This window comes from Caretta caretta, chromosome 5, assembly GCF_965140235.1.
Source record: "Caretta caretta isolate rCarCar2 chromosome 5, rCarCar1.hap1, whole genome shotgun sequence".
NCBI lineage: Eukaryota > Metazoa > Chordata > Testudines > Cheloniidae > Caretta > Caretta caretta.
Window position 1 is genome coordinate 52,709,556 of NC_134210.1, and position 13,287 is coordinate 52,722,842.

Here is a 13,287-nt window from a genome sequence, read left to right on the forward strand (position 1 = left end):
TGCGATCAAAGCAATCCAGTACCTCTCAACACAACAGTACATCACTCGGGAATGGGTCCTTCTCCTAAACAAAATAGGCACCTAGAGTGCCGATCATTAAGCAGCATTAAACCCATGAGAGACAAGTTTTAAATCCCAAAGATTTTGCCACTGCTAGAGCCCCTGTTTGGGGGTGGGGGTTGGGGGGGGTGTTCTAGCCTAAAATTCAGAAACTGACTAAAATAAAAATTTGTATTTGTGTGCCTGTATGTTGCCAACAGGCAACAAGAATAACAACACTAAACCAGCACAATGCACAGAGAAGCAGGCATCTCGCTGCCCTGGATGTTAAGAATGAACTGAGGAATGGTTGGGCCCATTCCATCTTTTATGCTCTTGAGCAATGTTCCCTCAAATTTTTGACAGGCTGTGTGCGCAAAAAATTTCTTCTGTGGAAATTTTTGTGCGTGCAGTGTTTTGCCATGTGCGCGCAGTTTAGATGTGTGTGCACGCGCGCACGCACACAGCATAGAGAGAACAGTGCTCTCACGTGGGGGGAATGAGGGTACACAGGTGTGGCCCCAACAGTCACTGTTAGCCAAAGGAATCCAATCTCGTGTGCATGGGACACCTGAGATTCAAGAGTAGAATCCACGTGCACAATCACTTAAAGAAGAACCAAAATTTATCAGCTTTGCAATTAGGAGTATTATTTTTGTGTCTTCTTGGAATATATAATATGCTTTATTACAGCTGTTATTCCAGATATACAAGTAAGCTACCCTCATGTATTTTTGTATGTGCATACACCTGCCCATCTTCTACTTATTTCTTTTTGCGGTTATACTTCTTAACATCAGATTAAAACGAATTAAGCTAAAAGAAATGTTAAAACATATCCACTGATTTCCATTAGTTACTGACTGCTTCCTCCAACAAGGTTTAGATTTTTAAACTGGAGCCCCATCATGCTCTCAACTAAAATGAATGGGAGACTTGCAATTGGCCTCAATGGGACCAGAAGTAAGCCATTACTCTTTTTCAGGAAAGATTTGCTTAACATTAAAGACAGTATGCAAAAACTTAAAATTGGAATGCACAATCTCATATCGCTCATGGTGATGAATAACACAGAAAGAGCATATTTTTAGGGTGTGTTGGGGGAGGAGAAGGAGAGAACAGCGCAAAGAAGGAAAGATGATCTTTTATACTTTAGCTTTTGCCACCCTCCTCCAGCACAAGATCTCTAGTCCTGCAAAACGCTTAAGCACATACTTAAGTTTAGCTCTGTTGAAATCAATAAGGGCATGGCTACACTTGCAGGTGTAGAGCACTGGGAGCTACACCAGTCTTTGGAGACTGCAGCAGGGAAAACGCTGCCGAGTGTTTACACTCTCAGCTGGAAGTGCACTGGCGTGGCCACATTAGCAGCTCTTGCAATGCCACAAAGAGCAGTGCATTGTGGTAGCTATCCCTGTGTTCAAGTGGCTGCAGAGTGCTTTTCAAATGCGGGGGGGTTGGGGGAGAGTGTGACAGGGAGTGTGCTGTGTGTATGTGGAGGGAGAGACAGTGGGTTTTTGGGGTGCTGAGTGTGTGTCAGCATGCTATCTTGTAAGTTCAGACCACTCTCACCCCCATCTCTCACTCACACAGTCACAGCAAGCAACATTCCACCCTAACGGTTTGCTTTATCCCAGAGCAGATAAGCATGCCAGCTGTCAAAACAGAGCTTTGAAAGGGCATTTCCGCATTCCTACAGCCAATTCCAAAACAATGACAAGAGTGGCCACTTGACTTAAGGGGATTATGGGACATTTCCAGAGGCCGATCAAAGCGCAGTAATGCAACTAACTCATTCACACTAACGCTGGGGCGTTTCAGCTGAGGCACAACAAGCGTTATGCTTCGCGTGGAGCTGGATTAACAGTTGCAGAGTCCAGGCGCTCTAAGTGCCTTGCCAGTGTGGACAGGTCATGAGTTAGGGCACCTGGGGCTGCTTTAATGCGCTGTAACTTGCAAGTGTAGCCAAGCCCTAAGACTACTCATGTGCTTAAAGTTACACACTTCTTATAGTGCTGTGCTGGAATGAACCTATGTATCTACAACCTGATATAGCTAATGTCTGCTATTACCACTTGTGTTATATCTAAAGTGTAATCAGGTTTATAATTGTAATTCAGCCCATTTAGGGTAATTTAGTCAGAGTTTGAAATGTCCATATACTTGAAACCTTTTCTAAGAGCACCTGCTCAGTGATGCACCAAACCTGCATCATAGTGGGTCAATGGCAAACAAATGAAAAACTTTTGTCATTTCCAAAACATTCTGGATGTGGCCCCCCCTTATCAAAATGTCTTGCGTACTGCAGCAAATCTATAGATAGGGTCCCATAATAGTATTCCTGCAACCAATACATTTATTTTTACAGGCAGCATCCACATACTGTACAATTCAACCTGATGAATCAAATCAAGATGTAAACTCAATTCTAGTAGATTTTTCAGAACAATCTGGATTAACCTGACAATTCTGTTTTCATATTTAGAAATTAAAACTGACCTCTACAGCCTTAAAAACATTTTAAGATGGCAGGAATTATCACGATGTCAGCTCTCCAGGATTTATTCCAAATAGTTTTGAAATAAAAAGTTCTACCATGAAGATCTGCTAAGAGATATGGCGGGGGAGGAGGGAACCAAACTCAAAAACTTGTTAGTGAGTCAGTGGTCAACTTCAGGCAGAGGAAATGGCTTTTGCCTTCAGCTCTCAAAAAAAGAAAAATCAAAAAAGTAAAAGAATTGGAGATGAATTAGATATCAGCATACTCTATAACTCAGGACCTGAGAAACTGACTCACTGACTTCCTAGTGATGAGTAGGAAATTTGCCCTGGTGAGATAGGCCTAAACTATTAGTTTCTTTTAAATCTAAGCATTTTTTTAAAAAGAAAAAATAATGTTTCCAACCCTTATAGTTGCAAAGATATTTTCATAATGTGAATTGATGTAATTCTGCCTTCCTGAGTTTGCAGACAAAATACTCCAGAACTTCTGCTGCTGTTCACAGATTTGTTAGTAAAAGCAGAGTCAGAAACAGAAATCACCGGTCAGTTTCACAATTTCTGTGCAGAATCCTGTGGGCACCACTGAAAATTACAGGAACTCACTCTATTGTTGCTTGGGAAATTATTCTGAACCAAGCTAGACACAGTAGCTATTCATCTAAAAGACCCAAAAAAACAAAAACCAGAAGAAGAGAGCAGAGGAGACCTCCTTCCTCACAACAGCAAGCAGGTTCAGAGAAGAAAAAAAGAAAAATCCCCATTTCTCTTCAAGCAACTGTTGGCAAAGGTCAAATCTGCAAGACACCTACCAGCCAGACTAATACCAAAGATGAGGAAGGTCAAGGACAGCACCTAAATAGAAATGCAAGCACTCTTGCCTTACCTACAGTTTGGGGGTGGAAGAAAACCTAGGGCTTTCATTAGACCTTTGATAATTAAAGTCCAATGGGAGATTTGCCTTTGACTTAAATGAGCATAGGATCAATCTGTAAGGTAATTTATTTTGGCTCTTTCATCTTTTGTATTAGCTCTGTCCAGTAGGTTTACTCCTCTGATTAGCAGGCATCTGACAAATTTTTCAATCTCTGCCAACACACCCATACAGTCCACTGGGGGGAAAAGCACCTTGAAGTCCCTGGTTTAGAGATTTGCTGAGTAACTGCTGAAAGATCCAGATTACTGAAGATACAGACAACTATTTGTGTGTTTAAGTGAACTGAATAGCTTCTCTTCTAAATCTAATTTTGCCCATGAGTTCTTTTATACTATTTTTCTTCCTTATTAAATGTTTGTAAATACTAATGTAAATAAGTCTCCAATGTTCCACTTTTCTCAAAAAAAGCATGGCTTGTAAGTAAAGGTATATAAGGAATCACACAGAATGTAAAAATCTGATCCCGCTCCCACTGAAATCAATTTATGGAGTTTTGTCACTGAGTGCAGTGGGAAAAGGTTCAGGCGCCAACTCTGAATTAATCCACCGCTGATGTAGAGGAGGGAGTCAGGGAAATACATTCTGCCCAGAAGAGACAACAAAAATGGGTGCTGAGAAAAATTTAAGATCCTTTTCACAATATAGATGAGCCTTATTAGATCTTGGCACAGCATAAGTAGTAGAGGGACTAATGTTGAATACAACTTTCCTGTCCATTATGCAAGTGGGGTGGCCTGACCCCAGAATCAAGTTACCATTCTTTAACTAGGATGGCGGGGAGGGAGGAGCTTCTCTGGGTTTTTTTTCCTTCCATCCATCTTCCTTTTTAATCTTTGTTCTTCAGAGCTACTCTGTCCTCCTTTTTAGTGTTTTACTTAACTGTGCTATGCCTGTTTGGTGTAGAGTTAAATACAGATGAAAATATTTCATATCTGTTCACTTTAGATTTGCTGTTAAGATACTTTAAATGAATGACTTGCCCCTGAGGTCAGGTGGGAGAGACAAAGAGAGAGTATAGGAGGAAATTCTCATAATCTTGACACTGAAAACCTGTCAAAGGCTATTATAAAGTGATATATTAGACTGAAAATTGTAAAACATACCTAACATTTTTTCTTTATTTTACTTAAGAAAAATTAAGAAACATAAAAAAATTATATTGATAGCAGCATTTAATATAGATATACCTCCAGGAAAACACCTGACACTGAGATCAGTCTATATGTCCATGACAATTGATTTTTAAAAAACAAAAGGTGTGCACAGTTTTCCACACTTCAAAAATTCTCCATCACTAATAGACTTCTTGTGAAGAATTTCTGTCACCAGCACTCATTTTCTCAGGCAAGACCCAAATGTGTAAACTCATGCTACTGTATTTTAAGAAATACTTAATATTAACCCAATTTTAACATGGAAAAAATGTATAAAATGCATAGCTAGTAACAAATCTCCAAGATACTTAAGCATAGATAACTAGATGTGACAGTATACAGTTAAACTAAACAATTTTGCATTCTACAAACTTTCCCAGATATTGGTCTCTAACACAGTATGTGATCACATGTGTGTGTGAGAGAGACAAGGAGAGACAGACAACCCTCTGCAGCAATCACCAATTTTTTTAAAGGGTTCAGTATAAAAAAAGCTGTGTTACAACCATCGTGAATTCCTTAGGAAACATTATAACAAACTCATATATTTCTTGTTTCAAAACTATACTCTTTTATAACAGTGATTAACTTTTTAATATAATTATTTATCACAGTCTACTGTGATTAAATAAATGCTTTACATCAGTTGAGTCAAACATCCTTTCTATTCCTAGAGTTTTCAAATCAACACAACTTCATTCATGTGTTGGAAAGAGGTTTCCCTCTGTAGGGATACTCTTTTTGATCTGATGACAAATGTTCTCAGTAGAACCAGATTCAGACATCTATTCTGGGGAAAATACCATAACAAAGACAAAACCAAAATTTTACAAACCCAGGGAAGGAAAAATATCTCGTAATGCATCTTGTTCTACTGATAAGGAACTTGAAAACATCTAGTGCAAAAATTCTGAAGAGAGAGAGAGTGTGTGTGTGTGTGAGAATAATGACATGCCACAGCAGTAGCCAAGTTTATTTCTGAATTCTAAATTATTTTCATCCATAAATGTAGTCAACAAAAATACTATGTAGTAATCACTCAGTCAATGGTTTAAAAGCGATCCTCCTGAAATGTTGTACATTCATAAGGTAATCCTTACATGAGCAGTACAGATTTCCAGCTGCTAGTTGTAATGAATGGGAGATGGAATGTATTTAAATCAAATAGCACCATCTAGCAGGCCCCCCATAACTTCACATAGGAGGGTAGTTATTACTTGGTGATAGCTCAGTTTGGCAGGCCTCACTTGTAGAATATTAAGGATTTTGATACTGCACGTTAAAGTAGTATTGCCTTATTGGTACAAAAGTTTGGAGGAAAAGTAAAGTAGAGAGAAAAAGATATATATTTTAACGTTTCAGCCCTAAGATTAAAAAAAAACAATACTGCAAAATCTTCATGATGCAAGCCATACAGGAAGTAAAACTAAACTAAATCTACAAAGGTCATCATTCTGAAAGTCAGATTTTTCTGAGGATCCCCTCACAGATTCAACAGCAAGATAATATTAGTTGGTTGGATTTTAGCACTTTTCAAAGTAGATGACACACAGTGGAAAGTACCAGGCACAAAACAGCTGAAATTCTTCTACAATTTCTCTACACAAGTCTAACAAAATGATGTTTGTCCTAATGTATGGTAATTTAATTCTTTTTGCTAAATATTTTTGCAAGAAGCACCAACAGTTGATTAGTCTGTTCAAGTTCTGTCTCAAACCCCATACCAGCAATTCTCATTTCCTGTCAACAATTCCCTCCGCCTTTGTACAATTCCCTATTTCAAAGTTATACATATAGTTCCCAAACATCACGCAATAACAATGTTTTAAATCTCTTCAAGCATCTCCCTCTCCTTTGTCACTCAGCAAAGATGCCTGGCCTGCTACTGCTCTAGGAAGTGTGTGTGTGTGTGCCAACCTCTGGAATTAGGAAGTGCTGCTCCTCTAAAATGCTGCAACAAGGAAAACTTTTAGGTGAAGGTTCAAGACACGCTGCCTGAAGGAAACTCATCAGTCATGCCTGGACTATTCATTTTCATGTTAAATGCAGTTCTGGGGTGATGTGCAATGTGATTTCTGCACAAGATATATACAAATAGTTTTTCTGGCTGGAAGTCCCCTCGCTCCCTCAATGGCTTTATCCTGAGCTTTCACAGGCTGCAGCAGATTGACTGAATGGTCCTGGCCAGAAGAATTGAAGCCACATACTATACACTTCCTTCTCCCCCTCTCCTGTACTAAGCCCATCACACATGGGCTCTTCCTCCTACTTCACAGTAAGCACCTCCTGTCTGTGCTTCACAAATCTCAATAATGCAAACCAAGTCTGCAAGTACAGCAAACTTAAAGGAACACCATCAACTTGAAAGTCACATTTCTGTCTGTGTTGTACCTACTATAATTACCAATAATATCTAACAGTACTATAACTGAAGGAAGTTAACCAAGTCACTTTACTTCTCCATATTTTTCCAGTTTATTTATTTTGTGCATTTGGTTGTGCTGTGTATAGTCAGTTTCACTGTTTCCCCAGACACTCAGTCAGTTTCTCCCTCCCCTAAAAGGCATTTGTAAACATAATCAGGTGAACAGAAATACACCTATACAATTTATTTTAAAGGATGTTTTTAAAAAGATCAAGATATGATATTCAAAGGAGGCTTCTCAAAAACATTTTTGAAGATTAGTCAGTTTTTATAAATTCAAGTCCTTGGTGTCCCTTTAACATGTGCGTTGGGGATACAGGGGAAAGGGATGCCTCACTGCCATAGAACAGAGATCCTTCTAATTGTCACTGGTTGTACTGTTGGCACTATCCCACCACACACCTACAACTACACAAAAGCCCCCCACAAAAAAATCAGTACCATGTCCCCTTCTTCCCCAAACCAACAGGCCCTCATAATATCTCTGTATTCTTCCTACACAACCTCCTTTTCCCCTTCTCCTCCAACCACAACAACATCCCCACTAATCCCTTTTCCCCACCCACAACAGCCCCAGTTTCACTCCCAAGGAACAATGCACAGCCCACCCACCCCCAGCCCTTCCTCCCCTACACACACTAACCCGCTGTCCTGCCCCCACCCTAGGGAGGGATGAGGCTGGGAGAGCACATCAGGGCTCTGGCGGGGAAGGACAGGGGGAGATATTAGGTCCTGATAAAAAGTTGAGAGCTGCAGAGTTGCAGGCAGCACAGGGAGCTTCTGCCTCTCCCACCCCAGCGGGAGCCCCACAGCGGCGCCCCCCAGCAGCACGGGCTAGGCTCTTTGTTACCAAAGTTAGTCCAACACTTCCCACCGGCACAGACCCCCTTTGGGGACGGGGACAGGGGAGGGGGGCCTCCCCCAACCTTCCGCTCCTTGCCCTAGACCGTCACCCTCCAATGCGAGGGGCTCAGCCCCCGCCCGCGCTGCACCCCCACCCCACAATGCGCGGGGCTCAGCCATCACCTGCCGTTCACCCCGCGACGGGCGAGGGGTTCGGGCGCCTCCTGTCCCACCTCCCTGCCGAGCGCGGGGAACTCAGACACTGCTGCCTCCGCCACCCCCCAGCAACGAGAGCAGCTCGCAACCCCCCGGACCCTTCCCCCAGCTTGCCAGCGAGGGGCTCGTGCACCCGACTCCTAACCCTCGGGTCCTCCGCACCCCAAGCCCTGGCTGCCCCGCTCCGGCTCCCCGCTGGCTCCCCTCAGCTCCGCGACCGTGCGCGCGGCCCCCTCTCCGGCGAGCAGGAAAGTTACTTTGTGCAGGGTCTGTGAGGGTGTGTGCGCCCCCCGCCCAGTCCGCCTGTGCGGTCCGGCGGGCTGTACTCACTTCTCCCTGGCCTGGCTGTCGGACGGGACGCTGCTGTTGCTCTTGCCTTTGCCGTACATGCCTGCAGAGAGCTCCGACTGTCACGCACCTGTCAACCCATCACAGCCTCCCCAGGAACAGCCCCGTCACCATGGAGACACTGCCACACACACACACCATTGGTCCGCTGCACATTCGGGCACGCCCACAACACAGTGATTGACAGGCGGAGACCAGGACTGACTGCTCCCTCCTCCTCCCCGCTTCCCCCACCCCTCGGCTCCTCCTCCCCCTCCCCTCTCCCTTCTCCAGCGCAAGGGGGAATTTGAAACGGTTGTAGAAGGATTTTAAACAACTGGCTGTTCTGTGCGCTCGACACCCCCCCTCCGTCGCTGCCGGAGAGGGAGAGCGCTGGGGAGAGCGGGAAAGTGCGGACTGGATTCCACAGCCAGCGGCACCCGGCAGCTTCAGGCCCTCCTCCCGCCGCCCAGCCAGCGACACGGGCAGCTTCAGCCCCCTCTCCCCCCGACCAGCTAACCAACCGTCCCCCCTCCTCCCCCCACTGCTCTACCACCCACAGGCCGCCGCGCCGGGCAACGAGACCTGCCCCGCGGCTCAGCCAGCGGCAGGCGCCTTACCCCGGGCCTGGTGTTCAGTGGGGGAAGGTGAGACCCCCAGACAGCCGGCCTCTGCCCCACTGCTCAGCCAGCCTCTGCCCCCCTCCCCACTGCTCAGCCCCCAGCACAGCCGGCCTCTGCCCCCTACCCTCCACTGCTCAGCCCCCAGCACAGCCGGCCTCTGCCCCACTGCTCAGCCAGCGTCTGCCCCCCTCCCCACTGCTCAGCCCCCAGCACAGCCGGCCTCTGCCCCCTACCCTCCACTGCTCAGCCCCCAGCACAGCCGGCCTCTGCCCCACTGCTCAGCCAGCGTCTGCCCCCCTCCCCACTGCTCAGCCCCCAGCACAGCCAGCCTCAGCCCCTACCCCCCCCCCGCTCAGCCCCCAGCACAGCCAGCCTCTGCCCCACTGCTCAGCCAGCCTCTGCCCCCCTCCCCACTGCTCAGCCCCCAGCACAGCCGGCCTCTGCCCCACTGCTCAGCCAGCCTCTGCCCCCCTCCCCACTGCTCAGCCCCCAGCACAGCCGGCCTCAGCCCCTACCCCCCACTGCTCAGCCCCCAGCACAGCCGGCCTCTGCCCCACTGCTCAGCCAGCCTCTGCCCCCCTCCCCACTGCTCAGCCCCCAGCACAGCCGGCCTCTGCCCCACTGCTCAGCCAGCCTCTGCCCCCCTCCCCACTGCTCAGCCCCCAGCACAGCTGGCCTCTGCCCCACTGCTCAGCCAGCCTCTGCCCCCCTCCCCACTGCTCAGCCCCCAGCACAGCCAGCCTCAGCCCCTACTCCCCCCACTGCTCAGCCCCCAGCACAGCCAGCCTCTGCCCCACTGCTCAGCCAGCCTCTGCCCCCCTCCCCACTGCTCAGCCCCCAGCACAGCCGGCCTCTGCCCCACTGCTCAGCCAGCCTCTGCCCCCCTCCCCACTGCTCAGCCCCCAGCACAGCCGGCCTCAGCCCCTACCCCCCACTGCTCAGCCCCCAGCACAGCCGGCCTCTGCCCCACTGCTCAGCCAGCCTCTGCCCCCCTCCCCACTGCTCAGCCCCCAGCACAGCCGGCCTCTGCCCCACTGCTCAGCCAGCCTCTGCCCCCCTCCCCACTGCTCAGCCCCCAGCACAGCCGGCCTCTGCCCCACTGCTCAGCCAGCCTCTGCCCCCCTCCCCACTGCTCAGCCCCCAGCACAGCCAGCCTCAGCCCCTACTCCCCCCACTGCTCAGCCCCCAGCACAGCCAGCCTCTGCCCCACTGCTCAGCCAGCCTCTGCCCCCCTCCCCACTGCTCAGCCCCCAGCACAGCCGGCCTCTGCCCCACTGCTCAGCCAGCCTCTGCCCCCCTAACCACTGCTCAGCCCCCAGCACAGCCAGCCTCAGCCCCTACTCCCCCCACTGCTCAGCCCCCAGCACAGCCGGCCTCAGCCCCCTACCCCCCCCCACTGCTCAGCCCCCAGCACAGCCAGCCTCTGCCCCACTGCTCAGCCAGCCTCTGCCCCCCTCCCCACTGCTCAGCCCCCAGCACAGCCAGCCTCTGCCCCACTGCTCAGCCAGCCTCTGCCCCCCTAACCACTGCTCAGCCCCCAGCACAGCCAGCCTCAGCCCCTACTCCCCCCACTGCTCAGCCCCCAGCACAGCCGGCCTCAGCCCCCTACCCCCCCCCACTGCTCAGCCCCCAGCACAGCCAGCCTCAGCCCCCTACCCCCCACTGCTCAGCCCCCAGCACAGCCAGCCTCAGCCCCCTACCCGCCACTGCTCAGCCCCCAGCACAGCCAGCCTCAGCCCCCTACCCGCCACTGCTCAGCCCCCAGCACAGCCAGCCTCAGCCCCCTAACCCCCACTGCTCAGCCCCCAGCACAGCCGGCCTCAGCCCCCTAACCCCCACTGCTCAGCCCCCAGCACAGCCAGCCTCTGCCCCCCTCCCCACTGCTCAGCCCGCAGCACAGCCAGCCTCTGCCCCCTACCCCCCCACACTGCTCAGCCCCCAGCACAGCCAGCGTCTGCCCCCTACCCCCCACTGCTCAGCCCCCAGCACAGCCAGCCTCTGTCTGCTCCTCCACCCAGCACTTCTCAGTGTCTAGCACAACCAGCCTTAGCCCACCCACCCCCTGCTCAGCATGGCCAGACTCAGACCCCTGTCGCCTTCCAAAACTTTTTTTTTTGTAAACAATTTCCTGTTACAACTGTGAATAGTCTTGTTCTGGGGCCTAATTCATGATTTTGAATGTTTGGAGTTGGCAATACTACTTACATATGGAGGGTGTCTGATGGAGAACAACAGTCCAGCCCTGCCCTGCCTGTGGTGAGCAGCAGCAACTGACTAGCCCTGCCCTTCCTATTAATCAAATTAAATGAAAGGGCCTCAAACACACAATGTCCTGAGAACCAAAACTGTAGGATTTAGAACAGATTTAGTAACTCCCATATAAAGAATATTAAGAGAAATGATGTACTTTTTTTAAAGCTACACCAGGGACATCATTTTCATATGAAGACACTCACCAGTATTATTGTTTACTATTTGTCTTACAGTAGCACCCAGAAGTTTCAGTCAGAATGGAGGCCCTATTGTGCTTAAGAACACAAGAGCAGCCATACTGAGTCTGACAATGGCCATTGCCAGATGCTTCACAGGAAGTGAACAGAACTGGGCAATGTATCAAGAGATCCAACCCCTTTCATCCAGTCCCAGCTACTAGCAGCCAGAGGTTTAGGAGAGCCCAGAATGGGGGTTGTGTCTCTGATTATCTTGGTTAATAGCAGCTAATGGACCTATCCTCCAAGAACTTCTCTCATTCTTTTTTGAACCCAGTTATATTTTTGGTCTTCACAACATCCCCTGGCAACCATAGGCTGGAATGAAGGGTGCTGCTGCATCTCCTAGCTTGAAGTGGTTTCAATGATATACAGGGTTTACAGTTTGGTTCAATGACTCTCAGCACCTCCACTATAAAAATTGTTCCAGTACCCCTGCTGGCAATGAGTTCCACAGACTGACTGTGTGTTATGTGAAGAAGTACTTCCTGCTGTTTGATTTAAACCTGCTGCCTATTAATTTCATTGAGTCCCCTGGTTCCTGTGTTACGTAAAGGGGTAAATAACACATTCACTTTCTCCATCCCATTCATGATTTTATAGACCTCTATCGTATTCCCCCCTCAGTTGTGTCTTTTCCAAGCTGAACAGTCACAGTCTTTTTAACCTCTCCCCATATGAAAGCTGTTCAATACTCCTAATAATTTTTGTTTTTCTTCTCTGTACTTTTTCCAACTCTAATACATCTTTTTTGAGATGGGGCAACCAGATGGGCCCAAGGAATGGGCATACTAATGACATTATGATATTTTCTGTCTTATTATCAAGCTCTTTCCTAATGGTTCCTAACAATCTGTTAGCCTTTTTTGACTGCCGCTGCATATTGAGCAGATGTGTTCAGAGCTATCCACAATGACTCTAAGAGCTATTTCTTGAGTGTAACGGCTAATTTAGACCCCATCCTTTTGTATGTATAGTTGGGATTATGTTTTCCGATATGCACTACTTTGCATTTGTCAACATTCAATCTGATCTGCTATTTTCTTGCCCAGTCACCCAGTTTGTGAGATCCTTTAACTAGTTACTGATCCATGAGAGGACCTTCCTTCTTTTCCTATTATTGCTTACTTTGCACTTTGGTGACTGGACTTGCCAAAGTTTATGCTCGTTTTTTTTCCTCAAAAAGATTTGACTTCCAGTTTTTAAAGGGTGTCTTTTGTCTCTAACTGCCTCTTTTATGTTGTTGTTTAGCCATGGTGGCATTTTTTTGGACCGCTTGTTTTTGTTATTTGGAGTATACATATAGTTTGAGCTTCTATTACGGTGTTTTTTTTAAAGTTTCCATGCAGCTTACAGGCATTTCACTCTTGTGACTGTTTCTTTTACTTTCCCTTTAACAAACCTTGTTTTTGTGTAGTTCCCCTTTTTGAAGCTAAATATTACTGTGGTGAGTTTCTTTGGGTATTTTCCCCCCTACAAGGATGTTAAATTTAATTTCATTATGGTCGCTATTACCGAACGATAATGCTTGGTGTTCTACAAGCATAGGTCTTGATCTTATAGAGCTCTGTCCCTGGGCTTCAGACCCCAAGCTCTAGCCCAAGCCCAAAGGTCTACACAGCTCTTTTTAGTGGCATAATGCGAGCCCAAGGCTGTAGACCCAGGCTCTGAGACTCACTGCTTTAAAATGCTATGTAGGCATACCTTGAGTGCCTTCCATGTGAAACTGATAGCA

At 47.7% G+C, this 13,287-nt stretch overlaps 1 protein-coding gene and 1 long non-coding RNA gene across 5 annotated transcripts in view; one reads left to right on the top strand and one right to left on the bottom strand.

The window, feature by feature from the left end:
• SSBP2 (single stranded DNA binding protein 2) overlaps positions 1-8,612 on the bottom strand; it is a 278,870-nt gene extending 270,258 nt beyond the window's left edge. For 3 of the 4 annotated variants that reach the window (XM_048851560.2, XM_048851558.2, XM_048851559.2), the window contains exon 1: positions 8,444-8,584. In XM_048851560.2, coding sequence (XP_048707517.1) covers positions 8,444-8,502 — 59 coding nt within the window. In that variant the 5' untranslated portion in view covers positions 8,503-8,584. Of the gene's footprint in view, positions 1-8,443 lie in introns of all 4 variants that reach the window. The other variant, XM_075128553.1, reaches the window with a different exon arrangement.
• Positions 8,613-9,001: 389 nt separating this feature from the next.
• The window catches only part of LOC125637281 (uncharacterized), a 34,073-nt gene continuing 29,787 nt past the window's right edge, over positions 9,002-13,287 (top strand). The window contains exon 1 of the long non-coding RNA XR_007356886.2: positions 9,002-9,087. This is a non-coding gene — a long non-coding RNA (uncharacterized LOC125637281). The remainder of the gene's footprint in view (positions 9,088-13,287) is intronic.